This window comes from Drosophila rhopaloa, unplaced genomic scaffold (genome assembly GCF_018152115.1).
Source record: "Drosophila rhopaloa isolate 14029-0021.01 unplaced genomic scaffold, ASM1815211v1 contig_47, whole genome shotgun sequence".
NCBI classification, from domain to species: domain Eukaryota; kingdom Metazoa; phylum Arthropoda; class Insecta; order Diptera; family Drosophilidae; genus Drosophila; species Drosophila rhopaloa.
The window spans coordinates 571614-587470 of record NW_025335142.1 but is presented as its reverse complement, the minus strand read 5'-3'; the positions used below and the strand labels follow the sequence as shown (position 1 = coordinate 587470).

Here is a 15857-nt window from a genome sequence, read left to right as displayed (position 1 = left end):
ACTCTGTGAATGCCCGGCCATTTTTAAGGATTTGAATTAATTTTTCTATGACTTTTTGTTTTTTGCTATTAATATTTATACTTTGTTTCAATTTCTACGGTTTAAAAATATTACAAAATATCTTCTAAATATGATATTTATAGTATTTTAATTTTAATTTTTATTAGTTTATTTTGTTAAAATATTTAAAATTTTTACGGTTTAAAAAATATGAAAATCTCGATATCTCTTAAATACGATAACGATATTAAGGTATCGATGACAAGTGAGCGGAATACCAGATTATGCACTTGGTCATTCTTAGCACATATTTTGTAAGCTGCAGCGGTCACACTACATTATTTTTCTTGCAGCCGACTTATTGTTTTGGTTTTGGCTAAAAAATTGCCATCAATTATCTTAAATTGTGTGTTAAATAAAAAGGCAACACGATGGAGGCGGTGCCGCGCTTGCACATGCTTTGGTTCGCTCTAAAGTCAAGTCCTGAGGGAACCTCCTTTGCGGCATTGAAAAAGGTAAAGAGAGAGAGTCGGGAAAGAGGGAGTGGAAAAAATTAAGAGAGTCCGCTAAACAAAGAGGAGCCCAATTAGTTGAACTTAATTATCGGCCGTCTGGGAAAAATGAAATTTAAATTGTCAATATTGCTGAAGCGAAGTAAATGCATTTTTCTTTTTCCCATTTGCCCCTCTGTGTAAACCCTCTTTGTCTGGCGCTGAGTCATCGCCGTCATCTGATTAACTGCCCAAACAACAATGAGTTATAAACAAATATTGGTGAGAGGTTTGTAGGTAATTGCACCCAGGTATTTTTTACCTTTTTGGGAACCTTGAGCCGATAAAAATTGAAATACATTTCATATTAGTTTTCAAACACTTCAATAAAAGCCAACTTACCAAGTTAAATGCCTGGGGGAGATTTATCAAATTCGAATTTAATTTATTCAAATACATCCCGAATTTACATCAAATATTCTACGAAACATCAAAATTACACTTACATTTTTACGTGGTTTACTGATTTATACGTTTTTATAGTTAAAATTTTAAAATAATATAATAAAAGGTTTTTGTTAATGAAAAACTTTTCATGTTGTAAACCGATACTTGATTTGAAAGTAACTTATTTATGAAATTCATAAAATCGTTAGTATAAGTAATCCGATTTATTTTTTAAAGTGGAATGTTACCAAAACTTATACACGTATTTTACAAGGTAGTCAATTCTAATAGTTTTTTAACGGGAAGACCAACACCATTGCCTAAATCAATAATACGCGCATTCTGCAAAGCAATTTAAGCTTCACAACTTACTTTAAATAAATAATTTAAACTACTCTCATTTTCTTTTAGTACATTGCGGAATTCTACCATGAGGACCCTGAGGCCTTTTCCAAGGAGGTCCATGCCCTGGAGACCCTACGAAACCAGGCGATGCACACCACCAAGGATGGAGCACCGGTGATGAAGCGCTACTACTGCCAGCTGCACGCCCTTCAGAATCGGTTTCCCCAGCTGACCGAGCGCGGGATCTTCACTTTTACGTGGAAGGATCTCTACCACAGTGCCGTTCACGAGGTTAGCGACCTGCGGTTCGAGCGGGCCGCTGTGCTGTTCAACATTGCCGCATCCCACACACAATCAGGAGCATCGGTGACCCGTGGCGATGTCGATGGCATGAAGATGGCCTGCACCCACTTTCAGGCGGCCGCTTGGGCCTACGGAGAGTTAAGGGAACGTTATGCCAATGTGAATAGTGGCGGGGACTTCATGACGCAGGAGTTGTTGGTGTTCCAGCAGCAAGTGTGCTTTGCTCAGGCCCAGGAATGCATCCTGGAGAAGTCACTGATTGATAATAGGAAGCCACACATCGTGGCAAAGGTGACGGCGCAGATTGTGGTCTACTATGGAGCTGCCCTGGCGGCTCTGCTTACGGGAGGAGATGAAGGTCCAGTGGCGCAGGTCATCGATAGCTCCGTGTACAAGTTGTGGAAGAAGTACGTCCGCTTCAAGATTAACTATCTGAACTGCATTTTGTACCTGTACCAGGGGCAGCATTCCGAGGAGAAGCGTCAGATGGGCGAACGGGTGACGCTATACCAGGTGCGTACCTACAAATCCATATAGAAGTATCTAAGTCTGAAGTAATTTGTACTTTAAACCTAATACAGGCTTCTTGGGACAAACTAGAGGAGGCGCGCAAAGAGTCTAAGGGTCTTCCCGATCAGCGTGAGATCAATGAATCCCTTAGCTTCACCGCTGATGTGGTGGAGGCAAAGCGCAAGAATGCCAAAAACGAGAACGAGTTTATTTACCATGAGGCTGTGCCGGAACTCTCGACCATTGCGGCTGTACAAGGTGCCAATTTGGTCAATGGAATTGGTTTTCAAGTAACCGACGAGGAGCACTCGGGACCAGATCTCTTTGCCAGATTGGTACCCATGAAGGCCCACGAAGCCAGTTCATTGTACAGCGAGGAGAAAGCCAAACTGTTGCGAAAGTACGGAGCCCTGCTGGAGGAGAAGGACACGCAACTGGAAGCCTACATGAGCTCCCTCACCCTGGATAATCTAAATATCAACGAAGAGCAGGCCAACAAGTTGCCTCAGGGCATTGTAGATCGCTGTGCTGCCTTGAATGCAAACAAGACAGCTATAAGCGACCTTGTAGAGGCCATGTCTCAGCTGGCTGAGATTACAGCTGATGTGGAGACAAATCTCGGGGAGATTTCCCATATGCTGGAGACAGAGGCCAAAGCGGAGCGGGAATTCCAATCCGCCAGTGGCGTCCAGCGAACTCCAAATGCCCATATTACTGAGCTAACTCGAGAGTTCCAGAAATATAGTGAGGCCCATGCCCGGGCAGGCGAATCCAACAATACCCTGAGAAAAGCCATGAGTCTGCATGTGAATAACCTGAAAATCCTGGCCAGACCGTTGGTTGAAATTCAACAACTGATGCCTAAACTAAGTTCGGAATTAAATACCACCGAAATCTTTAGGGATGTGAAGCTGATCCTCAATAAAGTCAACGAAATGAAGGCCCAACGAGCACAATTCCATGCAGATCTGAGGATAGCCATTAATGAGGATGATATTACAGGCAAAGTAATTGCCCATGGTGGACAAGAGGGACTCCAAGCTTTATTTGCCACCGAACTAGGCAAGCACGATAAGATAACCGAACTTCTGGACCAGAATATGGTGGCTCAGGCCAATATTCTGCAAGCTCTAACTGAAAACTATGCCAAGGCGGCACCTGTTTTGAAGACGCTCCAGGATGTGAAGCAGAAACGGGAGCACTTCTACAGCTCGTTGGCTGCCTCCTATGATGTTTATGAGGATCTGCTGGCCAAGTCTGCGAAGGGTTTGGAGTTCTATAAGAAGCTGGCCGGAAATGTGCAGAAGCTCCTTACCAGATTTAGATCCGCCAGGGATGTTCAGTCCGAGGAGCGACAGCAAAGGATGCAGAGCGTCAAGGCAGCCACACCTCCGGTGGTCAGCAAAGTGATCACAGAAGCAGCACCTTCGCCAGCGGTCAGTAGCACGCCCAAACTGAGGGATTACCTTAAGGCCAAGGCAGCAATGGCGGATGCCTCGAATCCCGCCACTCCGGGCTACGTGCCCACAGTGCGTCCCGTGCCGGTGGGTTCGGAAAATCCCACCCAGGCCGCTTGTTCCTATGCCACTGCACCACCTAATGAGCCACCGCCACCTTACAGCCTCACCCAGCAGCAGTACTTTGATCCCAGTGCCGCAGGCTACACGAACCCCATGTATCAACAGCAGCAGCAGCACATCGCCCCTCCGGCTTACAAGGCTCAAGCATCGCCGAACTCCCAGTCGCTCCACGGAGCAATGGCTCAGATGAATCTGCAGGCCCATGTGCAGGACAACAGCCAAGCGGACTCGGGATACAGCTATGGGTATCCCAGTGGAGCAGTGCCTCCGCTGGCTTATGCTGCGCCCGGATCAGCTCCTGCAAGCTCAGCTTCCCAGGGATTCAACATTCAGCAGCCTTTGTATGTGGCCACATCGGGCAATCCCAATCCGGTTTCAAATCCCAGCGAGCTGCCCCCCTCCCTCCAGGCTCCTTTTGTGGTCAATCAGATGTCCAATCAGTACCAGGGAACAGGGGGATATCCGGGACAGGGATATTCACAAATTGCTCCTCAGCAACAACAGGTGTCTTATCCGCCGACAGCTTCTGGATACCTACCAGGTCAGGCAGCTCAACAGCCCATTGGATATGCTCCAAATCAGGCGGCGCAGCAGCAACCTGGAGGGTATCTCCCATCCCAATCACCACAGCAACAGGTGGCAGGCTATCCCCAGCAGCCATCAGCGGGATATCCCCAATCTCTTACGCCGCAGCAACCTCCAGGATATCCCCAGTCACAGACACCTCAGCAACAGGTCTTGGGTTACTCGCAAACCCAGCAACCTACAGGACTTGGCCAACCACAGACACCGCAGCAGCAAAACACAGGATATACACATACATCACTGCAACAAACTTCAGGGTATACGCAATTCCAGACACCACAGCAACATACGACAGGATTTCCCCAAGCACAGACTCCGCAGCAACAAGCAGCAGGATATCTTCAACCGCAGACACCGCAGCAACCCCTGCAATACCAACAGCAACCATCTGGCTACACTCCTCAGCAGCAATCAGCGGCACTTGCTGCTCAACAACCATCACTGTATCCTTCGCAGCCTGTACAGGCTTCACCTCAACCCATTTCAGGCCACCAGGGCTTGCCAGTCAATTCTGTGCAGTCTTTGCAGTATCCACAGCAGTATAGTGATCCCAATGCAGCTCCAGTTTCAGCTCCTGGAGTGTCTCCTGTCCCAAGTCCAGTTCCTGCGCAAACTCCTGTACCCACTCCATCTCAAGCTCCAGTTCCCGCATCTCCCCATCCTTCAGGAACCTACACCAGCTACTCCAACCATCCCGGCTACAGCTTCAATCCGCAGACGGGAAAATACGAGTACAGCAGTGGCTATCAGCAAGACAGCAGCTCCTTAAAGGCATCCCAGGGATCTCAGGGCTACCAGTTCAGCCAGAGTGGCAAGCAGCAATTGGTGGGAACCACAAACTCGGAGAACGCCAATCGCAGTAATACGGCCACTGGATTTGATGTGAGTCATACTTAACTATATTTTCGAGACCCTAAGTAAAGTATTCATCTTTTTAGTCACCCGTCGTGTCCCACACCAAGGCTAATGTGCCAGTCACGGACTCCACTTCGGCGGAAGGGGATAAGGAGTCGACCAACTACTACACCACTCCCTATGGCTACCACGGCAACCAAACCCCCCAGCCGCAACAACAACAGCCCACTCCTACGCCTCCAACGAATCCCACCAGTTCCATTTACATGCAGAGCGGGGCGTCCAGTACTGCCCACACGCAAACGACCACCAGTGGACCGCCCTACGCCTCCTCCACCGCTTCTGCCAAAGCGGAACCCAAGTCGGAAGTAGTGGCTCCTAAGGTATCTAGCAACGTGGATCTACTTAGTGACCTGGACATCGACTACTCAGTGGCTGTTCCGCCGCCAATGTTGCCGCAACCCGTTTTGCAGCCCCAAGTGGTAGCCACACCCACTCCACCAGGAAGTCAGGTGTCGGTTCCCATTAAAGCCGAAAGTGTTGTGGAGGTGAGCATATACAAATAACCTTGTCTCTCCCCGTAAGTAACTTTCTTCTCGATTTCTTCCAGCCCGCTGCTCCCACATCTCCGGATATTCCACCAGTAGTCACCGAAGAAGCCACTCCAACTGCAGCTTCAGTTCCCACAGCTCCAAGATGCACCAGTGTGGACAACCTCTCCATTTGCTCTGACCTAAGTTCCCTGGAGAATTTCGACTGGGACTCTGTATCCCTTACACATTCCGCCAGTGAGAAACAGTCAAAGGCCTCAGCAGCCAATGGCCATTCGAACAGTTTTGCATTCCAAGCCGAAACATTCACCGATGAAAAGACAACGAAATATTTCCAAAAGGAGGTGGAGAGCTATGAGAAGTTGCTGGAGAACCTGCACGTGAAAATGCTAAATGGAAAGACTCAACTAGGGGCCAAATGGCAGGAGTTGCAGCAGAAACTGGAAAAAGAAGCGAGTGCCAACAAGCGATCCACCACTATTGCGAAATTGTTTCCGGAGAAAAATCGATCACTTGATTGTCTGCCCTACGATCATGCTAGAGTTAAATTGGATAAGCAGACAGATGATTACATTAATGCGGCTTACATGAAGGTAAGATTTGCATAAGATTTGCTTAGACCACAAACTACCATTCCATTTACAATGGCCACAATTTTGAACAATGTTTTTATTTAATGTTATCAGAACTTAAGTGCCGGCTGTCCCAACTTCATAGTTGCTCAGACCCCGCAGCCGAATACCATCAACGATTTCTGGTCCATGATCTGGTCGGAAAAATCACGAACTGTGGTCTGCCTGCATACCCCAAATGAGGTAAGATATAGTACAAGTTCTGTAACGATTTGTAATTTACTTGTTCCATATTTTGTGTTAGCTTTTTGATCCCTACTGGCCACAGGCATTGGATCAGCCCACTCACTATGATGACTACACCGTGACCTGTGTGAAATTGCAGCAACTAAGCCACTGCTCCGAGTACCAGCTAAAATTATCAATGCATGGAGCAGATGCCGTTCTAGACGTATCTCTTCTTCAGCTTAAGCAGTGGACCAAGGGGTAAATATCTAAAATTAAGTCAACTGATGACTATTAACCTATTTTATTGGCATTATCATAGATCACCGGCTCAACTTCTGGGAGTGGCTGAAAATGCGCTGGAGACCCATCGACAGCGCTGCCAGGAAGCTAATGCTCCCAACTCGCCGCTCATTATGAACTGTTTAACAGGCTCAGAGCGTTCCGAACTGATGGCCATTGGTGTTTGTGCCATTATAGCCACTCAGAGCAAGCAGCCAATTCTTATCAGTGAGTACATGTGGTTTACACAAAAGTTTCACCAAATCAATTTGATTAAATCCCGACTTAATTTGTCGGATTTTCATTTAATTTGCTTGCTCAAGGAAACAATGCTTTAAATATTTATAGAATTTCCATGCAGGTCTAAATGTAATATTAATTGTTTCCCATTAGATATCGTTGATGTTTGGTCGCGGATTTGCGGACAGCGTCAAAACTCTCTGCGAGATTCAGCCATTCTGGAACAGTCCATGCAAATTTTACTATGCAATGCCCACAACGTGCTTAACAAACGTAAGAATCAGAATATCCATATACAATTTTCCAAATTACAGTTTATTTCTTTGCGACCCTGCAGGTGGCATAATGACCTCATATCAAATGAAAATGGCGCCGCAGGTGACTGCTAAGGACCAGCAGGAGACGAAGGATCCGCTCAACGAATTGGATGCACTCTGGAAGCTGAAATAAACGACTGAACCAACCAATCAATCGCGGCAAATAACTAAAGCTATATGTTTAATCAAACCGATTATTTATACAACTATTTAACTGTGCAAATCTATTTCTAAAGATCTGATATTGTTGCAAACAATTTAAAACAAGAGAAAAGTATTTAAAGGGATATCGAGATCATTTTCTAATCTATATCGTGATTGTCTTGTTATAAAAAGTATATTTCGAAGCGAATTGAACCGTGATGTGTTAATGGGATATTGTCAAGCGTTTCAAACCACTCTATACAAGTTTATTATATATCAATGAAAATTACTGGATATTGTCACACATTTATAACTAATAAAATATCTTCAAAATCAAAGCAATCCATGTGAAACATGTCAGTATAAGCAACTCGTGCCGATTTGATATCTATCATGAGGGTGATTAACATTCGTTGGGGAACCTGCCTGCCTGGTTTCGTTGCGATAACTTATTTGCTGAGTGCCCTGCTGTTTTTTGGAATGGATATAACCAACGTACAGCCGGTGGAACCGCGAGCTATAAAAAACCAGACCAAAGTAGTCCGTAAGTCCCGCCCGTTTGTGAAAACCATCCGTACTCCAGATGACCGTTCCTGGGATCAGGTGGTTACCAACCCGGAGTTAAAACCCCGATTTCGGTTTAGCGGTGGGAGGACGGGAGTCAAGTTCGTGATTGGAGTGCCCACTGTCCTGCGACCCAAAAGAAATTACGTGCTCCAAACCGTGGACTGCTTGATCCGGCGGATGAGGCCGGAGCACCGAGACCAGTGTTTGATTGTGATCTTTGTGGGTGAAACCAAGCTCCAGTTTACCAAGTTCATTGTTAAGGAACTAACGGCGAACCATTCGATGCATATGCGAGCAGGTCTCATCGATGTGATTGCTCCCCCTTTGAATTACTATCCCAACTTCTCGAGACTCCACATCACGCTGCACGACGATCCGCAGAGAGTTCAGTGGCGGACCAAACAGAACCTGGACTATATATACCTGATGTCCTATGCCAGATCGAAGGGTTCTTACTACCTGCAGCTGGAGGACGACGTGATGTCGAACAAGGGCTTTATGGACTACATCCAGAAGTTTGCCCTGCTGCATGGTCGCTTTCGGTTCGCCCACCAGCCCGACTGGATTGTGATGAGCTTCAGCGACTTGGGTTTCATAGGGAAGCTCTTTCCCACCTCCGTTCTCAAGTCCTTTGTGGCCTACTTGCAGTTGTTTAGCAATGAGCAACCCATTGACTGGCTCCTTCAGAGTTTTGTGGCCCTGCAGAGCTGTCGCTGGGACAGTATTTCCCATCCAAACTGCCAAAGGGACATCGGATCCAGACTAATTCGAGCCGCACAATCCCAGTTCCAGCACATGGGCGCATTATCCTCGCTGGCGGAGAAGGTGCAGCACCAAAAGGATGGTTTATTCAACCGGAATATTGGGAGGCAGCGCATGCAACACCTGCGACAACCCCTCAACCTCATCTCTTCACATCGGAATTCGCTCTTAAGACAGAATCTCCACCTGGAAACGGGCGAAACTTTTATTTGGCTTTATATGCCTCAGATGCCCGAGATAATGAAGTATCTGATTAGAAATCAGTACAAGAAGTCGCAGATCCGTATCCGTAATGCCAAGGACTCGTCCACAAATCTGGCAGAGTTCAACGTAGATTTGGTGCATAAATCGCCCACTTTGGACGCGAATAGCTCATTCAACGAGCACTGTGGATTCGTTATGAGCCACACCGTCCTAGGGATAGACAATAATGATGCGCATGGCGACGAGCTGCCCTTCAATTACATGTTCTTCTACATCAGGGAGGAACCCCAAGGCCTAACCTGGTTCCGCCGATTCCTTTGGGGCTCGGACTTCAACGAATCTCGTGCCTACCAATTGGGATTACCATCGCATTTATTTTATTTTCTTACTTTTTTTTGGTTTGTTGAAATTAAATAAAAAATTTAAAAACAAAGTTAAGCGTATTTCTGTAATTAAATAAAACGACTATATGTGTATGCATATGTGTATGTGTTTAAAAAAATTAAATTTTTAAATTATTTTCCTCGATTGTTTCTATAAGAGTGATATAGTCAACCGATTCGTACTGTTCTGACTTAAGTACTATCTGCAAATAAATAACAGTTTTTCCAGATACCTTTAAAACTGACTGAATTTCTTTTTTTTTTTAATTATTGGTTACATTTTTTTTGTGCCTACTATAGGATAATTATTTTGATCATTTCAAAACGTAAAAAAGCCAATTCACAGAAATTGGAAAAATTGGAAAATCGAAGCTTTTAAAGGTTTTAATTTGTTAACGAATAAATTGTATACATATAGTCTTATTCTGATAACAAGACCACTCTTTGAAAAACGTGCATCTACTGTGAATTTATCCATTCCAAACTAATTTAAAAAAATATTAAAACCACATTAAAAAATTTAATTTCAAATACTTGAAATATTTATTAAGCTTATACACACATTACACGCATATTTGTTGTTCTTGTTTGATTTCGATTAAGTTTTGAGTTGTCCCAACGGCTTATGAGTAGTGTAAAAGTAATTTGTAATAATTCAGCTACAATCGTTATGTGTTTTTGTGTCGTGGAAGGGGAAGCCTATAATGCCAGCTATTCTATAATTCAGTTTGATCATTATCAACTATTATTGTTGCTTGCTAATTGGTTGCAATTTGGCAAAATGGGTGTTTGGTGGAGAGCGAGTGCTGTAAATTATTGTTGCTGGTTGCCGCACACATAACACAGGGATATATAAAAATATATTTATGTTTGTATGATTACGCATTAGTAAGTATATGCAAAACATTTATTTAATTTGTTCAGTTTATCGAAAGCAGTCTACAATATTTGTTTCTTTATATATAGCGGCATATGAATCGAAATGGGATAATATTTAGAAAGTTCAAAATTTCGATAATTAAACTTATAAAAATATGCCACTATATATTACAATTCTCGTTACACAACAGGAACCAAGTTTAAACAATCATCATTCTTATTTATTCGTTTATAGTTTTGTCATAGTCTATCAAAAAATTTGGCATTTCCAATTAGTTAAACCAATCATAAAATTTGTCGCATGTATATAAAAAAGGTTTTCTTTGTACGACTTTTTTAAAATTTTGTTTTACAATTGCTAATCAGCGTTGTTTTTATATATACGTGTATATATAATTTAGGTATTTAGTTTTTTCATTGTTATGCAAAAATTATTAACAAATCACAGTAAAAAAGCAACAATGCTAAAAATCGTTTCGTTATTTTATGCTTTAATGTTTATGGTAATGCATATTATATTTATGTAGTTATGGCTTATGTTCAAGGAGGTGGCTAAATATAACTGATTTAGGCATGTTGGATGAACTCATTGAGTTAAGATAAATTATTAGATAGTAGAGGAATAAGTTTAACCAATTACTACAGAGATTTAACTTAGGTTTAACAATGTTTGATTATACCTTAATTTGATCGATAAGATTTCAGCTAGTTCGAGATACTTGATCACTTTTAGATTCAGCAAATGAAAACAAAATAAACTGGAATGTTTCTTTTCGGCTGCCGATAAAATAAGGTTAACACTTAAATCTAACGCTAAATAAACGAAAATAAAATATTCGAATAACATAGGAATACGGGGAATCGCTTCAGTTACATAGCCCACAACTTGACCCACATATTATACCAATACATTTTAACACCATGAAAAAATGGAAGGGGCACTTGGAGTACATCGAATCCATATGGATATACGCAAAAATATACTGATAGCTTGGGGTTTAAATGAGACTTATATCAGACTGCAGACCAGTGATATTATTTAGGCTTGTAACGCTTAAGTTAAAGAAACCCTAACGAATTGGTTCTGGGGATATATGGCAATATTATTCGCCTGCAGCCCTACATAGGTCCTGTTGCTAGGGACAATCACTTACAGTTAGGAGAGCGAGAGAGTTACGTTCTGGGACATTATTTACACATTGAGATAATCGAGGATAAAAGCATCATTCGAAAAATATACACACAGATGTACAGATATTAGGATGGGTCGATTCGTTTCAATGCAAAAAACATGAAAAAGTCTAGGAAGCAAGAAAGAATCTTCACAAACAACAAACACTTTTTTGAATAATCAAAAGATAACTTTTGGCTCCCATAACTTTTTCTCAACGAAATCGACCCGATCTTAACAGATATAGACAAATTGTGGAAAGGGATTAGATTAGACTTTAACTAAGGGAGGTCTAAAGGAGTTGTGTGACTGGATTTCGTTCCTATTCCTCCCAGTCCTGTCGCTGCCGGTGACGATGTAGCAATCAGCTACCCGCCACAAACCGTGGCTTCGCCGCATTCGCCTCCGACTTGGGATCGCTGCCCCACTCCTGCAGTTCGATTTCGCTAAGCAGGGCCCAATTCTCGCTGTCACTGTGCACGTGGAGGCGCAATTCCTTGATGGCCCCGATCTTCGCATCCAAGAGGCCCTCGGCCACGCCCAAACTATCGAACGAGCCCACCACCAAGTAGCCATCTGTGGTGGTGTTGTAGTTGCTCCAAACGGAGGAGTTCTCGCTCAGCGTATCCGCCGGCAGGAGCTCCACTGTGGTGTTGTAGAACCTATCCGACGGGTGCTCCGAGTTTCCGCTCCGGAAGAGATAGTGCCGCAGTTGCGTGGGGCGTTCGAAGACGATCTGCACCAAATCTCCAGGTTGGGGCAGCAAGCCCCAGAAATAGGATTCTCCCCTATAGGCCCGCTTCAATAGATAGTTCTTGTACGGAGCAATGTTGGACTTGACCAAAGCGGGTGGATTATGCGTGTGGGCATAGTACTGCGGCACCTTGCTTCCGAACTGCTTGTCCTTAAGCTTTTGAACCTTGCCCCTCAGCGAAGAACTAGTACCAATGTGTTGAAACAGGGATTTTCGAAAGTGCTGCCAGTACTTTGCCTTTTCCTGGTTGCAATGCTTCTGGTCCTTGTCCGTGCGGCATACCTTGGACTCAATAAAATAGGTGAGTAACCAATCCACGGGTTTGTCATTGTAGAACATTTGGAAGTAGGTGATCAAGTAGGGTAGCTCGGCACTCTTGAACATCTTGCCAATAAAGCCCAGCTGGCAAAAATCCAATACAAACCAGGCCGGCTGGTCGGGCTTGGTCAGAGCGCTCTTGATCAAGGCGAATTTCTTCATTGTGGTGATAAACTGCCGCTTGGTCAGTATATCGTCCTCCAGTTGGACGTAAAAGGTGCCTTTCGAATGGGCATAGGCCATCAGGTAGGCAAAGTCCAAGTTCTGTTTGCTGCGCCATTTTACGCGCTCCAAAGGGTCGTTCAGGGTGATGCGAAGCCGCTCGAAATTGGGATAGTAACTCGGAGCAGGTGCTATTATATCAATCAGTCCACTGTCCACATGCTGCTCGAAACTAGTCTCGATTTGGCGCGCAATCAATTGCACTGAGTCCAGATCCGTTTCCCTATATAGACAATGATCAGCGTTTCGTTTTGCTCTTCGTCGTTCATGTTTTCGATGAGATTGTGGAGGGTGCCGAGCAAATACGATTGCTTCTCCCTCCGCACCGTGGGCACGCCTAGAACAATGCTGACATCCGAACGACCCTTGCTTTGCAGGTAGGCCGGACGCAGGGAGCCCGCATCATCCAGGAGATGCGGCAAGAAGTGATAGGCGTTCGGGAGTCGTATATTCTGACTCCTGGCCATCGAACCATTGGCACCGCCCCCTTTACTGAAGTGCGAGGCATTTCTCAGCAGCTGCCTGGCCTCGGGACTCAGTCCGTCGAGCAGATTGACCACTGGCAGCGGCGGCGGCGGGGGAGCACTGGCTCCCGTCCCATTGACACTCTGCAACTGGCCCAGGTACTGAGAGAGCAACGCCACATCCTCCTGGCGGGCACGGTACACGGACTCCAGGTACTGCAGCCGCATGTGGCATTCGGCCAGGCGCTGTGTCAGCGACTGTTCGGTGGATAGCTCGGGTCCCATCACCATCAGGATCACTATGCAGGGCGCCAGCACCAGGGCCGTCACAATCAGCATGCAGTTCCGCTGCCTAATCTTGAACATCTTTCGTTGGGCGCTCGTCTGGAATCCTTCGCTGGCTATTATATTAATTAGCTAACTGTTTGCCTTGGGGCTGCCTTGCTTCCGCTTCTGGTTTGGCTTTTGGTTCTGGCTCGGTCCCTGGTTGGTTGTGCTGGCGCCGTTCCCCTGGGCCGGCTGTCATCCTCATCCCTCCTATGACTAATGCAGGCGCTGCAAAAAAAAACAGAACATTTAGTTTTTACACGTGCAAAAATATTTGATAATATGCCATTTTCATACATTTTGTAATATTATAAAGTTATATACCTAACAGTTTATTTTAAATTAAAATGTTTGCAAATATATTAGTGACAGTTTCTCAGTGATACGATTTTAAAGAACAAGTCCCCATATATTTTTGTATATTTTCGAAGATTTTAAATTACATTTAAGACCCGTCTAAGCGATATGTCTATGTATTCCTGTGTGCCCTTTTATTTGCTTTGAAATACAATATTATTTTCCTATTTAATACAGGAGTAGCTGTTAATTTAATTGAATATTTTGTATAGTGTGATGGGGTAGCCCATATGGGGGTGGGGCCTGAAGGTCGCACCGTTTAACGGCTCTTTGTAGTCGTCTTTTTTCTTACCCGAGTTGGATTAACGACGTCGTCGGTGGTGGCAGCTGTCGCAATTCTCGCCACATGACCTGGCCGTGGGTATAGAATAATAATAATTGTTATGTACTGTGCACTCGAGACGATGGCAGGCAGTAGACTTTTAGACTTACATGGCCAAGAGACCGGATAGCTTTGTTCTCCTCCTCGCCGGTAAAAGTTCGATCGGTGGGTCTGAAAAGGAGGAAACACTGTTTACTGCTTGTTAATTTGAATCGTTGGGTATGGCAGTGCACAAAAGGGTATATTTGGCATCAGATATGAGTATTGGGCTAGTCGGTTGATCCTTAGGGTGAAGGGCTTTACAACAAAGGATCTGCTTAGTATTATTAATTAAGCCCCAAGGAGTATGGCAGCCTAGAGACCAAAGCTAAAAATAAATGTCATTTATGCCGCCATTTAGCGACCGAGTCGAATAAATTAAAACTTGTAATATATAATTTTTATTATTTTATTACTTTTACTGTAAGGCCGAATAACCAGAAAAAAACATTTCCATTAAAAATGAGACCAGAACCAGAAATATGAATGAATATTATGAACGGGAAGGTACATACACATATATTTATACGTTAAAATTACAGATCATATACCTACATACATAAATTATAGGACAAAATAACGAACTTTAACAAATTTGATTGTCATTTTTTATGGCAGATTTGTTATATAACACCCCGACTTTTAAGGGGTTCAAATGGTTTTTCTAAAATTGTATACAACGACCTTAATCTTGTTTTTGTTTTAGAAACAATGAAGTTATCATAATATGGCAAGATTATTTTTAATGGCACCTATAAATTATGAATGTATACATGTTGTTATATATCTTAATAACTAGAAAAAACGTTGTTTAAGTCTTAACCAGTTTTCTTCAGCAGATCAGGAATATGTATTTACAATCGAACTTTTTCCTTTTAGCCAAGACTTCAGTAATTAAGTTAAAGTTATAGAACGAATGAACTGCACATATATCTATATTAACACTAAATTACCAATGAAGCCAGGTTGCCATAGGGTAATGTTATCGAAGTATTACTGTATATTTTATTTGCTAACGTATGGTATAAATCCCATAATAATAGGAAAAAACCCCAGGTACCGGGTATCAAGTATTCGAAAGCAAAGCGAATTTTAGGGGAATGTGCGAACGTTAGCCATTGGGGATCTCAATTTTCGCACTCTGTTTAGTATACGTAGGCGAAAGTAAACAATGGGCTAAAGTTTAACAGATAAATAGGTAAATAAACAGCAACACCCAAAAGTTCGCACCAACGCCCACACACACACACACTCACGCACAGCCCTATTTACTCACACTTAATTGCAGCACAAATATACGAGTAAATGAATTAATAAACACTTAAATAGGAACAGATTGAACGCAGTGACTGTTATTTATCCATCTATGGATTTTGTACACTGAGTATTTTCGCCAATTCGCCGTTCTGCCGTTTTTTGGTTCCCCTGATTTTTCGCCATACGCGCTTTTTGCTCGCCAATTGTTTTCACATCTTTCTTCGCGTGTCCCCGCGTGCGTTATGTAAATGCAAATGATGTAAATTATTGCAGCACCCGCGATTGCGATTGTTTAATGCTATGTACAGCGGGGAATTAGTTTTAACGCCCCGAGCAAAAACAACAACAGGCTGGCTTTGGCTGCAATCAAACAATCGTTATCGA

General features: G+C 43.6%; 3 protein-coding genes across 3 annotated transcripts; 2 read left to right on the top strand and 1 right to left on the bottom strand.

Annotated features, from left to right (window-relative positions):
• The first annotated feature begins 320 nt into the window (after nt 1-320).
• On the top strand, nt 321-7789 carry LOC108041028 (tyrosine-protein phosphatase non-receptor type 23). The gene is made up of 10 exons (XM_017118793.2): nt 321-515; nt 1350-2099; nt 2168-5143; nt 5200-5664; nt 5727-6260; nt 6354-6482; nt 6544-6725; nt 6787-6974; nt 7140-7259; nt 7324-7789. Exons 1-10 carry the CDS (start codon nt 432-434, stop codon nt 7434-7436), a joined length of 5541 nt encoding a protein of 1846 aa, XP_016974282.2. The 5' UTR covers nt 321-431; the 3' UTR covers nt 7437-7789.
• Nucleotides 7790-7822: 33 nt separating this feature from the next.
• On the top strand, nt 7823-9349 carry LOC108041016 (alpha-1,3-mannosyl-glycoprotein 4-beta-N-acetylglucosaminyltransferase B; the record flags this gene model as incomplete). The annotated part of the gene is made up of 1 exon (XM_017118773.2): nt 7823-9349. A coding segment is annotated over exon 1 (1509 nt), but the record flags the coding sequence as incomplete, so codon positions are not given.
• Nucleotides 9350-9882: 533 nt separating this feature from the next.
• Nucleotides 9883-15834, bottom strand: LOC108041029 (alpha-1,3-mannosyl-glycoprotein 4-beta-N-acetylglucosaminyltransferase A). The gene is given in 5 exon segments (XM_017118794.2): nt 9883-12928; nt 12931-13726; nt 14148-14206; nt 14288-14348; nt 15493-15834. Coding segments are annotated over 2 exon segments (1758 nt in total). The 5' UTR covers nt 13538-13726; nt 14148-14206; nt 14288-14348; nt 15493-15834; the 3' UTR covers nt 9883-11777.
• Nucleotides 15835-15857: the final 23 nt, after the last annotated feature.